At 37.1% G+C, this 14089-nt stretch overlaps 1 protein-coding gene across 1 annotated transcript; it reads left to right on the plus strand.

Annotated features, from left to right (window-relative positions):
- Positions 1 to 261: 261 nt before the first annotated feature.
- Positions 262 to 13365, plus strand: LOC146453567 (uncharacterized). The gene is made up of 4 exons (XM_085096475.1): positions 262 to 507; positions 8923 to 9137; positions 11115 to 11139; positions 12948 to 13365. The coding sequence occupies exons 1-4, from the start codon at positions 375 to 377 to the stop codon at positions 13163 to 13165; spliced, it is 591 nt and encodes a 196-aa protein (XP_084952601.1). The 5' UTR covers positions 262 to 374; the 3' UTR covers positions 13166 to 13365.
- Positions 13366 to 14089: the final 724 nt, after the last annotated feature.

Raw genomic sequence — 14089 nt, forward strand, 5'->3', positions numbered from 1 at the left:
TTATTAAAAATGTCTCATTACATTAGCTTTGATACTTTTTTCCCTCGATTTGGGATCGACATGCTAAGCGTTCTTACCTTTGTACGTCGGCTATTGATCAGATTAACACAATGCTAGCACGTTTATTTTAATTAAAGACTTGCTCTGTACAAACTAATTTATGCTTAACACCTTGACATGTCTTTACGTTTGCCAACCAAGAAATGAAAGATACACATTAATAGATGGTGACATATATTAAAAAAGCATTTACATCAAAAATAGAGGCAACTTAGCTTTCCTTTGCAAAAACGACACTTAAACGCCCGTTTCATTTTGTAGAGAAGAGTTTAAGTTGTTCTAACACAAGCAATTCTGTTTTCAGCCATCACAGAATGAGTCGACAGCGTTCATACCCGTTGTGTGTATGGTCTATATTTTCTATCATGGCTGTCTTTTTCTTCGCTGTGGATTCGGTGATAGACCGGAGTTCATCGCAACGATCTGCTTATTTTCAAGCATTTGAAGGTAATTCAAGAGTTATGGTAATTTTAAAATATTTTAAACTACTCTTTGAAGGTGTTGAGTAATTATAAGTCACAGAAAACGTCTGCGTTGGTGACTACTGGCTATTTCCATCGGTATATATTCATTGAGTCTCCCAAACATCAACGAGAGCCCTTCCATTGAGCTCAGTATAGATGGTTTAAAATGAACATCGTCTTCAAAGTATCACTGTAAAGGCAGAGTTAAATGTGACTTCAATTTTTATTTGGATTTGACAAGCCTATTTGAGACGCATGTTTTTCGCTTGAGAAGAGAACCCGTCGCTCGACGATTATAGCATATCGCTGACTGCTTTTGTCATCTTCATTCATCCTTTTTTATGGAAAAAAATTTTTGAAACTAAAAGCAGCACGACTATCCGTGTTGGCTTTTAGAATTGGAATATTTTTGTGTATTTTAGCCGGCCAGTTTCTATAATTGTGCATCTAGTTCAGTAGTAAAAACTAAAAACAATATAATATATATTTACTGTAATGATCCAGGATGTCCTGAAATAAATAATATACGGTGCGAATTGTAATTTTAGAGCTTAACATTAAAAGAAAAAAAGCGCCAAAATAAAACCACAACACTTAGCCTCAATTCATACATCGTATTGACTTTAGTCAATTCAAAAAGCATTGAAGCCCTGCAAGAACAAACGTGACCAACGAATGGCCAAAATTTTGAATAAATTTCGTTTCCTATGAACTCGAATTATGTTCAACCGGACTGAAACGGGATGAGAATAAGCGGTGTCAAGGTATTACAAGTAAGAATAACTTCCAACTTCCTGCAATCTAATGCCTTTAGCAATTGCCATTTTCTCCCGTAATCTGCTGCAGATGGTTGCACTGTACGCTAATTCGAACGGGCTGAATTGCAAAGTTGCCCCGGCTAACAATTTTTTTGAGTTTTGGGGTTTAAATTAGTGCAATACAGCCAAGCAGAGAAAATTGCATGCGGGTAATTTTTGCATGGAAAAATAAAGTTGGATATATTAAGATTGTACTGTATACATAAAAATGTCAATACAGCTGTCTTGGTTATGAGGAAGCACTATATTGATAATGGATACCAACAATTTAAATCATAAGGGGATGTCAATTTGGATAATAGACCTGTGAAAAAAAATTGCAGTTCAACCGTCAACTTACTGTCAGGCAAGAGTAGGACTTTAGGCGTTAATGTTGTGAAATTCTATCCTTCGCGACGTGATCATATGGCAATTCACAATCTCTTTTGAACGCTTTCGAGAGACTTGCAAACGCTTTGACTAAAACATTAACACCAAATTGTATCTGTTACAAAGGAAATCATATTCTCTTGTCTCGCAATTTTCTTCAAGTTAGGATACCGGTATATTTTTTGCGTATTTATCTTTTTTTTCTTCGTAGTGAAGAGGTTATCGCCATGGCAACTAGCAAATTTTTATTGGGTGCAATAGAAAATAAAAATAATTAAGAGTGATTGTCAGTAAAAATCAAAGAAATCGTGGCCACGGTCAAAAAATCGATTTCGCTCATACTTTGTCAGTTTGAAGGCCTAGGTAAGCAACTGAAGGATATGAAGTTAGTTTTTTGAAATATTCCATTTAACGGCAGAAAACCACGAAAAACGGTCACCCTACCGGAAGCTCGGATTTCACCTAGCGGAAACTCGAAATTTTACACTTTTCAGCTTCTCGCTACACAGACGTTTACATAGCTGTGAATCTTTCCTAAGTATAATTGAATACATTGATTCTTCCTTAGTCAAACCATGGCAATAATTTTTATCTCTACTCATTTGTGAGCGAACTGAGACCCGATTAAGAAGACACACTTTTCTCATTTACGCGAAGGTGTAAAATAATCCAAACTCAGCGGCGAAAAAAGCTGACCGGTAGTTCTTCAAATCCTCTGATATTATAACCAAAGAGAGTTCAGTCATTGATTTTTAGGTCTACGTTTTGAAATCTTTAGGATCTAGTAGCACTTTTGCATGAACGCCGATCAAAATTCGATAAAATTCCAATTGGGCGCCTTTGAAATCTACAACTCTACATAACAAAGCACTATTGAATAAATTAACTCCTCGGCCAAAGTTTATACATAAACATAAGGGTTTTACGTTTTTAGCGGTTTGAACCGTTTTAAAGTATTTATTGATGTTAAATATTGTCTACACAGGTAAAACAAACTATGAAACACCAAAATTACCACGAGCTGAAATTAAATCTCCCAGGCTCGCTCCCTTATCTGTGTCACGCACGAGCGACTTAGCTACAATTAGTACAGTAACAAACCGATATTTACATCTGTTGATTTAAAATAAGTCTTATTTTAAAATATCTTACTCAACGATGTACCTCTGCTCCTTGAGCAATTCAGCTTAAAACAGCCATAGAGTCTGGTCTAGGATCTTGCGCTAAGGCTAGTTACGTTACATTCAACCCGTCAAGCACTCGGCACGTCAAATGGGATGGTGTAAGCTTACTCAACAACTTCAAGTATGAGGAGAACGGAATACGAGCGTGGAGGGCATTTAGGGACCGATCGTTTATAACGTCCTAGGGGGGGGGGGGGGGAGGGGGGTGGTTTTCTAAAAAATCGAGTGTATAAAAATTTTACCCCCAAAAAAATCTTTCAAACAAGAGTATTACCCCCCACTACAATGAAAGTTTGAAAATTTTACCCCCCCCCCCCCCCCCCTTCCCCATGGTTAGCCTGGTGGTTGAATTGTTGAGAACGTCCTGGGCACAACGCTTGGTTACATGCGGAAATCGCTAGCTCTCTGAATCTGAACTGGCAAGAGAAACAATCAGAAGTTAGGCGAAATTCAAGTAAGGGAACGTACCTTATAATATCTCTTCAATGTCTTGATAATAACGATGTTTATTGCTGGAGTCAATTCTTCAGTCGTCAAACTGAAGAAGGTATACGGAAGGTCAAAACAGCTCGGGGTTTGAGAGCAGTACAGGAGCATTTGATGTATGGATGTGGACATATAGAATTTGAAGAAGCCTACCATCTCTATTCGTCTTTCAGTCAATTTTTTTTTGCCCAGATAAACAAGCCTTTAGAGATAAACTGCTTGATGAAATACACGGTTTGCCTGTCAATGTCACTACTCAACCTATTACGTGCAAGATCTTTGTCCCTCTGAAGAATAGTAGCGATATGGAGAAGTATCTAGTCGATTTTACCAACTCTATGATTGATGAGAAGAATGATTGCTAAATACATTTAGTTGGTACCTTTTGTATGTCTTAAAATTTTACCCCCTCACTTATCTTACAAGGTAAAAAATTACCCCCCCCCCCCAAAAAAAAGAGCTCGTTTAAAAAAATCCCCCCCCCCCCCCCCTCAAATGCTTAACGCCCCTTACAATGGGATGGGCACTTAAGACAATCACAAAGAAGATACGTTTTACGCAAAAACAGAATGAATTTTTGCAACAGCAATTTGAAATTGGCGAGCAGAGTGGAAGGAAAGTAGATCCGAATGAAGTCTCAAAAATGATGAGATCTTCAAGGGACGAGTTAGGAGCTCGTCCATTTCTACCAGAAGAAGTCCTAACAGGACAGCAAATCATTGGATTCTTCTCACAACCGGCAGGAAAGAAAAGGCCTCCTCCCAGTACAGTGAACCGGGAAGAGTCGGACAAAGAGACCACTAGAGAAGATGATAGAGGATCACAAGAACAGGTAATCCAATCTGAAATCTGTGCGCAAGTGATGAGAGAGGTTTCCCTTAAGCACCCCATTGTATCCTCGTCAGGTTACAACATCTGTGAACTCATGTGCATGGGCAAGGAAAAGCTGATGTCACTGAGTGTGGACATGCTGCGCAGCATTTGCGATGAACTTGGTGTGGACGTCTCTGATGTAACACAAAGACGAAAGAATCCGTCTATTAGTCGTGTAGGCGAGTGCGGCTGTACCTCATAAGCAGCTTAATAAACTGTTTTCTGTTCACTAATTCTGCCTTGCGCATAATTGTATAAAAGATAACATTATTTATTTTTTTTCGAAAAATCGTTTTATTTGATCAGGTTATCTTTATTAAAAGTGTGTTCAGTGAAGAGGTAGATACACTAATGGTATCGCGACCACCTCAAGGCTGCCACCGCGATTAAACCGGCCAACCAGCACGTAATGTAACTCGCTAATTACAGTTGTAAATCAATTCAAAGTCTTAGGGCTAAAAAGTTTGAAATTGTCTCCGCAAGAAGCCAAGACAAATTCAAAGTAACAAAGTTTGACGAACAAGATTGATCAAAGATCTACTTAAATATAGTTTTCTGGGGAAATGGCCATATTGGAGTGATGCAAGGACCGTAATTGTGCTATTAGACGTAAACATATAATTGTTAATGTGACATTTCCACTTGTATACTGTGCAAACTGTTTACTTTGTGGGTGGTTGGGGAGAGAGACACTGGAGAGAATAGTATGGTTGTTAAATCCTCCCCCCCCCCCCCCCCCCCCAACCCCTTCCCTCCTTTTTAACTGTCGTAAAAATGACCGTGCACATTATTTATTCTTCGGTGCCTTCTTTGGAAACGTCTTAGTATTTTTCATCGAATATTGTCAAAATTAAACTTTATTTTCTCTATCAATGACAGACTGTACTGTTGTTTGACAAGCGCAATCAATAAAACATGCAAGTCGTAAATCTCATAGTGCTTTCAATAGTCACATAGGAAGACAGAATGAAGAGGATACAAACTCACGCTCATTGGAGACAGTTCCTGCTTGGTAGTATATTTTGCAGTTGTTATTTACCTGAGTCCGTGAGGACCTATTTTGAAAGGTCAAATATCTTCATAGATTGGAAAAAATATATTCCTATTCCAGTGCGGCTACTTTCCACAGCTCCTGCTGAGTGACCCGAAACAACTCCCGGTATGGTGCAAAAATTACTTTTCAAAATGATGTATTAAGTCAGTAAGTGACACAGGCATAATCGAAAAAAAAAAAAGCCCGAGTGCTTCATGGGACAAACATCCTGCATACTGCTAGGATTGGAATGTCATGTGTGGCATACGCGCAATGGAATAAATGTGATGGAATATTTTTGAGCCTGGTGAATAAATGAGAATGGTGTATTATTCAGTAAGTGACACAGGCATAATCAGAAAAAAAAAGAAATCCGAGTGCTCCCTCAGGAGTGGAACCTATTGACATCGTGTCAGGTTATGCCTAACCAGACACGATGAGACGGACGGGTGGTCATCTCCAATAAATTCGTTGGCTTTTAAAAACATGCAATCTTGCAAAAATCAAATCTTGTTCAAGTCTGGAGAGTTTTTTTTTAGGACTGTGCGATGTTTTATATCCTTGTTACACTGAGCGTGAGTAGTGTGACGGAAGTTGAGTAGCAAGTGCGTTCGCCTGCGCGGCAAATCCCACCGACAATACTCAAGAACGAGCAAGACATCGTTGTTATGTATGTCCATTAACTTCACCAACAACATACTCTGGTTATGTGGTTAAGTAGATTTGTTTATTCAGAGAACAGTGCAATGTTTGCTTTTCGTGGAAACAGTTACTTCCGATTGGTTATCGACGGCACAAAACTTCTTATACTAAATAAAATCAATTCTAATTGAATTACTATTAAGGTATTTTTTTTTTTATTTCAGCAAGTTAATTGGGGAACCTGGCGCATCGTTGAGTAAGATATTTTAAAATAAGACTTATTTTAAATCAACAGATGTGAATATCTGTTTGTTACGGTATTAATTGTAGCTAAGTCGCTCGTGCGTGACACAGATTAGGGAGCGAGCCTGGGAGATTTGATTTCAGCTCGTGGTAATTTTGGTGTTTCATAGTTTGTTTTACCTGTGTAGACAATATTTAACATCAATAAATACTTTAAAACGGTTCAAACCGCTAAAAACGTAAAACCCTTATGTTTATGTACAAACTTTGGCCGAGGAGTTAATTTATTCAATAGTGCTTTGTTATGTAGAGTTGTAGATTTCAAAGGCGCCCAATTGGAATTTTATCGAATTTTGATCGGCGTTCATGCAAAAGTACTACTAGATCCTAAAGATTTAAAAACGTAGACCTAAAAATCAATGACTGAACTCTCTTTGGTTATAATATCAGAGGATTTGAAGAACTACCGGTCAGCTTTTTTCGCCGCTGAGTTTGGATTATTTTACACCTTCGCGTAAATGAGAAAAGTGTGTCTTCTTAATCGGGTCTCAGTTCGCTCACAAATGAGTAGAGATAAAAATTATTGCCATGGTTTGACTAAGGAAGAATCAATGTATTCAATTATACTTAAGAAAGATTCACAGCTATGTAAACGTCTGTGTAGCGAGAAGCTGAAAAGTGTAAAATTTCGAGTTTCCGCTAGGTGAAATCCGAGCTTCCGGTAGGGTGACCGTTTTTCGTTGTTTTCTGCCGTTAAATGGAATATTTCAAAAAACTAACCTCATATCCTTCAGTTACTTACCAAGGCCTTCATACTGACAAAGTATGAGCGAAATCGATTTTTTGACCGTGGCCACGTTTTTTGAATTTTCCTCGATTTTTACTGACATTTACTCTTAAGCCTATCCGATGACGAGGGGGTAAGCAGGAGGGGGGGGGGGGGGTTTATTGTACCCGCGGCGACTTTGAACCTGAATAACGTTTTAAATATTTGAGCAAACGCTCTCAAAATTTAGGACATTTTCAGAAATTTATCTGGGAAAAAATTGGATGTGTACGGTTAGTATTCATAAAATTTGATATTACCATGGCAGCCAATTTTGACAGGCATTTTAATCAGAATCTTTCCCCGTAATTGTTAGTTTTTTAGGTCATAATAGGGTTCCTGTATTGGTCATTGATTACTTTTCGTTCAATTTCGGCGCTTTCCTTAAGGTTTTGGAAAATTCAGAAATCCAAGATGACGGATCCAAGATGGCCACCATTTAGCAATCACGACCTTATTACCCCGTGATATGACGACATCACTTCGTGTTGCAGACCTCGAACCTGCTATCTATTCTTTAAGTCTCACTGTCATAGCTTTTATACTTGTAGAGCTATGGAGGGGGAAGGGCACAATCCACCCCACGGTCCCAGGAGACAAAAAAAAACCCGGTCTACGAAGATAGGGTTTAGATCCACGTTTCACCATAAAGTTGTTCAAACGGCTGTTTTTGACCATTGCACTGAATTACTGGGACAATTTTTCAGCACAACGGGCGGATACTTTTATCTCAAATTCTTGGAGATTTTTAAAATACCAAACAACGTAAGAACTGTTCAGATCATTTTGCTATTTTTGATCATGGCGATGTCGAGAAATGACTAAATAACCCACGATTTCATTTGACTGCATGGAGATTATTTGTGCTTTCACCATGTCTGCGCTCTTAGAGGTATGCATATTCCTTGAGTATTCAAAGCTGTTGTCTACTGTATACAGGATCTCCATTATTTATTTAATACCTGATTATGTCACCCTTCACATGTTTGTTATAATGGGGTATGCTTCATTCGTTCGTTCGTCTATCCATTCATCCATCCATCCATCCATCCATCCATCCATCCATCCATCCATCCATCCATCCATCCATCCATCCATCCATCCTTCTGTCTGTCCGGCGTGTATCTATCCGTCCCTCCATCCTTTTTTTCGCTCGTTCGTTCGTTTGTTTGTTCGTTAGTTCGTTCGTCCGTCCGTTAATCCGTCCGTGCGTCCGTCCGTTAATCCGTCCGTCCGTTCGTTCGTTCAGTCATAAATCCAACCATTCCATCGAAAAGTACCTTAAGATAGTTAGAAATGCGGTACATAAAATCAGTGTAACAAAACTACCTACGACTGGAAGTTTAATTAGCCATTAAAAATACAAGCAGGAAACAGGGAAACGAAATGATCATCAAAACCAGACATAGAAAGGATACGCTCAATTTGAAAGTAGAATTCCTGAGAAGATGAGCAGAATTTCATGTATTGAGAGGACACAATAGTTTACACTTGAAAAACAGACGCTTCCTTGCTTATTAGCAATAAAAATATTTATTTAGCTAATTTAGATATAAGTGATAAGTTTAAATTGGTTGGAAAGTATACCAATGTAATGTTCCAGAAAAAAAGAGTTCCTTAGTCCAAATGTTATTTTTGAATTAACTACTTACCTTTTTTTTCCCTTTTGCTGTAACTTTCTGTAAGTTTTTATTTCATTCTGTTAGTTGAGGTTCACTCTTCTGTGTTTTAAGACAAATGCTTTCCTTTGATTAAGGTGGAATAAAGATATACCATAACTATAATTACTAACATTGCTATTCATTTTCCCACTTGTTTCTTCCCTCTCTTCCATCCCCCTCCCCCACCTCCCTCACTCACCTACACAGGCATTTATTCCTTCATACTTGCCGTATTTCATACTGAAACTGTTTTTTTTTTGCAGGCCATATGCTAGATAATCACGTCATCGGCAGCTATCACGTGACATCTGCATTGGACTGTGGTACCAGATGTCTGCGCCACACAAAGTGTTTATCGTTCAACTATAAATCAATCAGCATCGAAGCCCACGAGTGTCAATTGAATAACGCAAACAGACTAATTTGCCCAGAGTGTTATCATGCTGAGCACGATGTCGTTTACTATGATGATGCTAAGGTACGAAATTAACATTTGAATTTTTAAACGTTAAACTCAATTCATTCGATTAGTAACAACTCAACTTACCTGCATACTCCTCTCTCAACAAAATGATATCAACCAGACTGCAAAACAGTCAGTTAATAAAGCTCAGTTCGCAAAAACGGGTTCTGTACTCAACAACTTTGAAACGTTGAAATCTCGTACTGTTAAAAAGTACGAGTGAATTTCGAAAGCCTACGAATAGCACAAAATTTTGAAAAAAAAAAAAAATGGTGCTTACAGTTTAAGGAACCGTTTTACTTTGGGCCACTTCCATAAGTCGGTTGGAAGCCTGGCAACCCCAAACTCCCCATCTCGCTGTTCTTAAGTTCTTCGGTAGACAAGTTTGGCGCGCTGGCTGTCTTCTAAACTTCTCTTTGGTACGGTAAGGTACAGAGAATCAGAGGCCTGCATCAAGAAATTCCCGATAAGTTATCGGACCCAATAACTATATTTATCAAATTCGGTCTTATCAATTGTTGATAATTTTGAGCACAAACGTTTCCAGTAAGTTCATAGAACTACGAAGACTTTAAATTTAAGTTTTCAAAAACAATTAAAAGTGAGTCTTGTTGGGAGACATTGTTCACACAGAATACACACTCGGTAACTTATTGCGAAACAGGTCCCAGGGGAGGGGGGGGGAGTTGAAAAAGAAGGACTAGCGGCCTTAAATAAGGAGAAGTGTGGTAGCCCTGTAAGACAGGTGATTTTTACTTGGTATGAAATAAAATCTTGCACATTATGTTAAAATCACGCATCAATAAAGCTTATCTATTGTGTTTTACGACAGTCAGTATCTAAGTTACAAAAAGGATAGCTGAATGAGGAGAATAGGAAGAATAATAATGGCAAATCACGTGATTAAAGGCCTATAACAATATCGCACTAGCAACTCTCATATCGGTGAAAATATCTTTGCATGCCTTAGAGCTTCTGGAATTTCTGATTCTACAACGCATTCAGCTTCGGAAAACCACCAAAAATGACCAAAATAGGTATCAAAACTAAAAGATGAACAAAAAAAATATGATTTAAAAACATGAAAGCTATCATAAAAAAGTTGAAAGTCTTCATTCAAAGCAGGATCGTTTATTATGTCTTTAAAAAAACTACATTCCATAGGTCACATTTTGCACCTTGGCGATCTTTAACAATCCCCACTGTCTTCAATTTTCCCAGTTGTACGCCATTTGAGTATAGGGCTTTTTTCTGTTCTGATCACGTGTTTTGCCAAATCTGGTTGTGACCCTTTAACCTTGAAAACCTTGTAAATATAAAAAAAATGGAACAAAACACTTCTTTGGTGAGGTTTGGGCCTCTCAAATATGACGATTAGAAAGTTTCCATAGCAACAATATGGTAGTTAAGTTAGTTCCCCGTAGGTGAATAAATTGGTCAGTCAATCAGCAATTTAAGAAAAAATTCAGTCGATCATTAGTTTCAATAACACAGTAACAATCATAATCAATTATAAGAAAATGAGAATTGGCAGTGAGTCTAAAGAGAGGCTCTTAACTTTAGGCACACAGTAATTTAGAAATTCATACGAAATAAAGTCATATAGGGATGGTAGTTCTGTCCAGACAGGTCAATGGTTCGTTCGCTCGTTCAGTCAGTCAGTCAGTCAGTCAGTCTACCAGAACTCACTTTAAACAATCAGCCCGTCATTAGGCCAGTAAGTCAGTCAGTCATTGGGTCCGTCGGGATGAATCTGTTAATAATAATAATAATAATAATAATAATAATAATAATAATAATAATAATAATAATAATAATAATAATGATATTAATAATGATATTAATAATAATAATAATAATAATAATAATAATAATAATAATAAAAATAATAATAATATAAGCAATTATTCAGTCTTTTTTAAGAATCTGAGTTATTTTTACTACTGCTGAAAAGCGGCATAAATTTGACTATTAAAATCATTTTTCTTTCAGGTAAACAGCTGCATTGGAAAAGATGGTAATGTATTTATGTGAAATTGTATTTCCAACTTCTGTGCTTATCATTCCAAATTTTTGTTGTTTCCTTAGTCAATTTTTACCCTTAATGAAATCCACTTTAATTCATTAAAATTGTAACTAAACTACAAAACTAGCTGGAAAAAGAAACGAGTTAAAGATAAGCTAATATTGTTCAATATTGTTCTTATTTGTTTTTTATCCTCCTGTTGTTCTCGTAATGTTTATACAATCTTTGTCTTCCATCGTTTTACACATTTTAATCAATCACTTTAGTCAATCAAATTAACTGGTGTTTTGAAGTTGAATTTCGACTAGCGATTTAAAAGTTGATTTATACTTATTCTGGGTTAATAATGTTGCAACCGGTTTGTTAATCTTATGATTCAAAGTTTAGCTATCCTACACAAATGCGTTTCAGGTTTTAAGAGGTGCCGTCTAGTTGATAAATTATTGTAACCTTCAAAAAACAATTCTCGAGATAGATATGCCTAGGACGTCTTACTAACTTTGATTTGGACCCCCGTGAAAATTCCAGTTCTAATAGAACTTACGCAAAAATGGCTAAATTTCAATATACTTTTGTATGTATTCAAATTAGCCCTACTGATCTCATTCCAGGTAAAATATTTTTTCTGATTTTTTAACTTAAGAACCAGGTTAGTAAGGCTAACTTGAATGCAAAAAAAAAAAAAAAGAATATTAAAATGTCAGTCATGTTTGCATAGGGTCTATTAGCTGTCTTTAAATTTTTGTTTTTTCTTTCGAGTTTACCTTGGATACCAGTTCTTTGCTTGTGTGATCGTGTAGGTATGTTTATATTTTTGGGATGAGTTATAGTGGGAATTCTAAAAGTTCCAATTGGCCAATTAGGTTGTTTCATTAGCCAATCAGCCAATCAAGTTGTTTCATAAGCCAATTAGCCAATCAAGTTGTTTCATTAGCCAATTAGCCAATCAAGATGTTTCATTAGTTACGGACCTCTCTCTCATTAAACTGCTGGAAGAATTAGATATAAAAATAATAAGAAGAACAGACTCATTTATTCTTACTCTGCCAATGGCGCCACTAAAAAACTACAAAGCAAAACGACTGCATATCAGAAGCTTTAAAACTGTGTTGTCTAACCTCGTTGCAATTGACTGATTAGCATAAAGCCTTACGTATGATAATCGCCGTACGTGGTACAGCTCACAACAGAACCTCGAAGAATATTCGCGCTACCACTATAGCCCACTATCAGCTAGACACAAATTATACTTTGTGTGATAATTTAACAAGTGGTGCATGCTTTAGGGTGCATACATCGCATATATGCAAGCAGAAAGTTCGAGGAGCATGAGAGAAGACGACTAGCGCGGTTCGAGCAATTCTTTGTTCTACAACTCACACTTTCCTAGCTCATCACAACTTGATATTCGTGCAGCTCTATGCATGAACCAATAATTGCTTTGTATCATTGCCAGTGAAAACGTACGCACATGCGTGACCAACAGTTTGACGATAGCCGGGAAGAAAGTTAAAAAAACAACAACAACAAAGGTCTTAGCTTCCTTAATTCTTTGGCCAGTTTGCAGGCTGAAGATGTTCTATTCTGTCGTGCTAGGCCGTTTATTGGGAAAAAAATCTTATCAAATTAAGCAAGAAACAGGTCGGGTTTGATTACACCATCAGCGTGCTTAACAAGATTATCGTACACGCTGACGTGTAATGAATTCGATCTCGTGGATTTCCAAGCTATGCTATAATACGTTTAATATGTATTTTTCAACCTTTTGTTCAACTGCTTTTTTCTTATCTTTTCTTAAGGTGAACGGTCGAATTACGACTTGTACTTTCCACGTAAAGGCCTTACCAGTTACATTAATCAGACGTGGTCCATGGACATTCAGAAGTTTACAATTTGCTTTTGGATGGAAACGAATGACTCTGGTAAGGGAGCACCGTTTAGCTACGCTACATCAGGAGCCACGAATGAGATAACGATTTTTAAGACTGACTTTACAATTAACAATGCTGATAGGTAAGCATAGAAATTAAAGCTCCCTTTGTCCTTTGTTTAAACTTCAAATATCTAAACACCCTTTCACGTTCACATGGAAACCTTGAATAAATTGTCCTTCTAACTTTTGATCATGTTGAAAAAAATCCTTTGGTGTGATTGCCCAAGGGGAGGTTTTGAAAAGTGTATTAAGGGTGAAATGCTAAAGTAGAACCATTGAGGCGAAAGCTCTTTCGACAAGTTGATGTTTCGTTATACTGTACAAAAGGTTTCCAACGTTTGACTTACTGTAACTACATAATTTGCGTAATGTTACAATGATCCCTTTCTAAAGCGTTTACAATGAGCATTTTACCAACAGTTTTCGTCTTTTGGTCTATGGTACTCTAATAAAAGGGTCATATGCGAAGACTTAGGACAAATTTGTGGAAATGTTTACTGACATTTAACCTTATTCATCCTGGGTGGAAGGGAGAGGGGACACAAAATGCTATCCTCTTTGTAATTGTAAGTGTATTAAAGCTATGACAATGAAACCTGGGAGCGCATATAAGTTCCAGACATGGTTCCATGGCGTCACACAACGTGCAGAATACGTCATTGATTCTTTAAAAACGCCATCTTAAATTTCTGTTTTCTCCAAAACCCCAAAACAATCAAACCTATAAAAATGGCAAAATGATGTACAATAATGACGATACACTTTTTTAAAAAAGTTTTAAAAGTAACTTTCTCACAATGTACAATCAATCCAATTTAAGAAAGCATGCTTGACATAATCTTGTTGTCATGGAGACATCAAGTCACACGGTCAATCAAATTTCATATGAAGCTGTCGCCAGTTGATTTGTATCAAAATTTAAAGTTTTGGCAATCTTTGCTTTAATATTGACAAAGTTATAAACGATCAAATTCAGCGCGAGGAGGTTGTGAACCCGCCGTTCGCGTT

The sequence above is a fragment of the Pavona decussata genome, unplaced genomic scaffold, assembly GCF_977016875.1.
Source record: "Pavona decussata unplaced genomic scaffold, jaPavDecu1.1 SCAFFOLD_329, whole genome shotgun sequence".
In the NCBI taxonomy this organism is placed as follows: domain Eukaryota; kingdom Metazoa; phylum Cnidaria; class Anthozoa; order Scleractinia; family Agariciidae; genus Pavona; species Pavona decussata.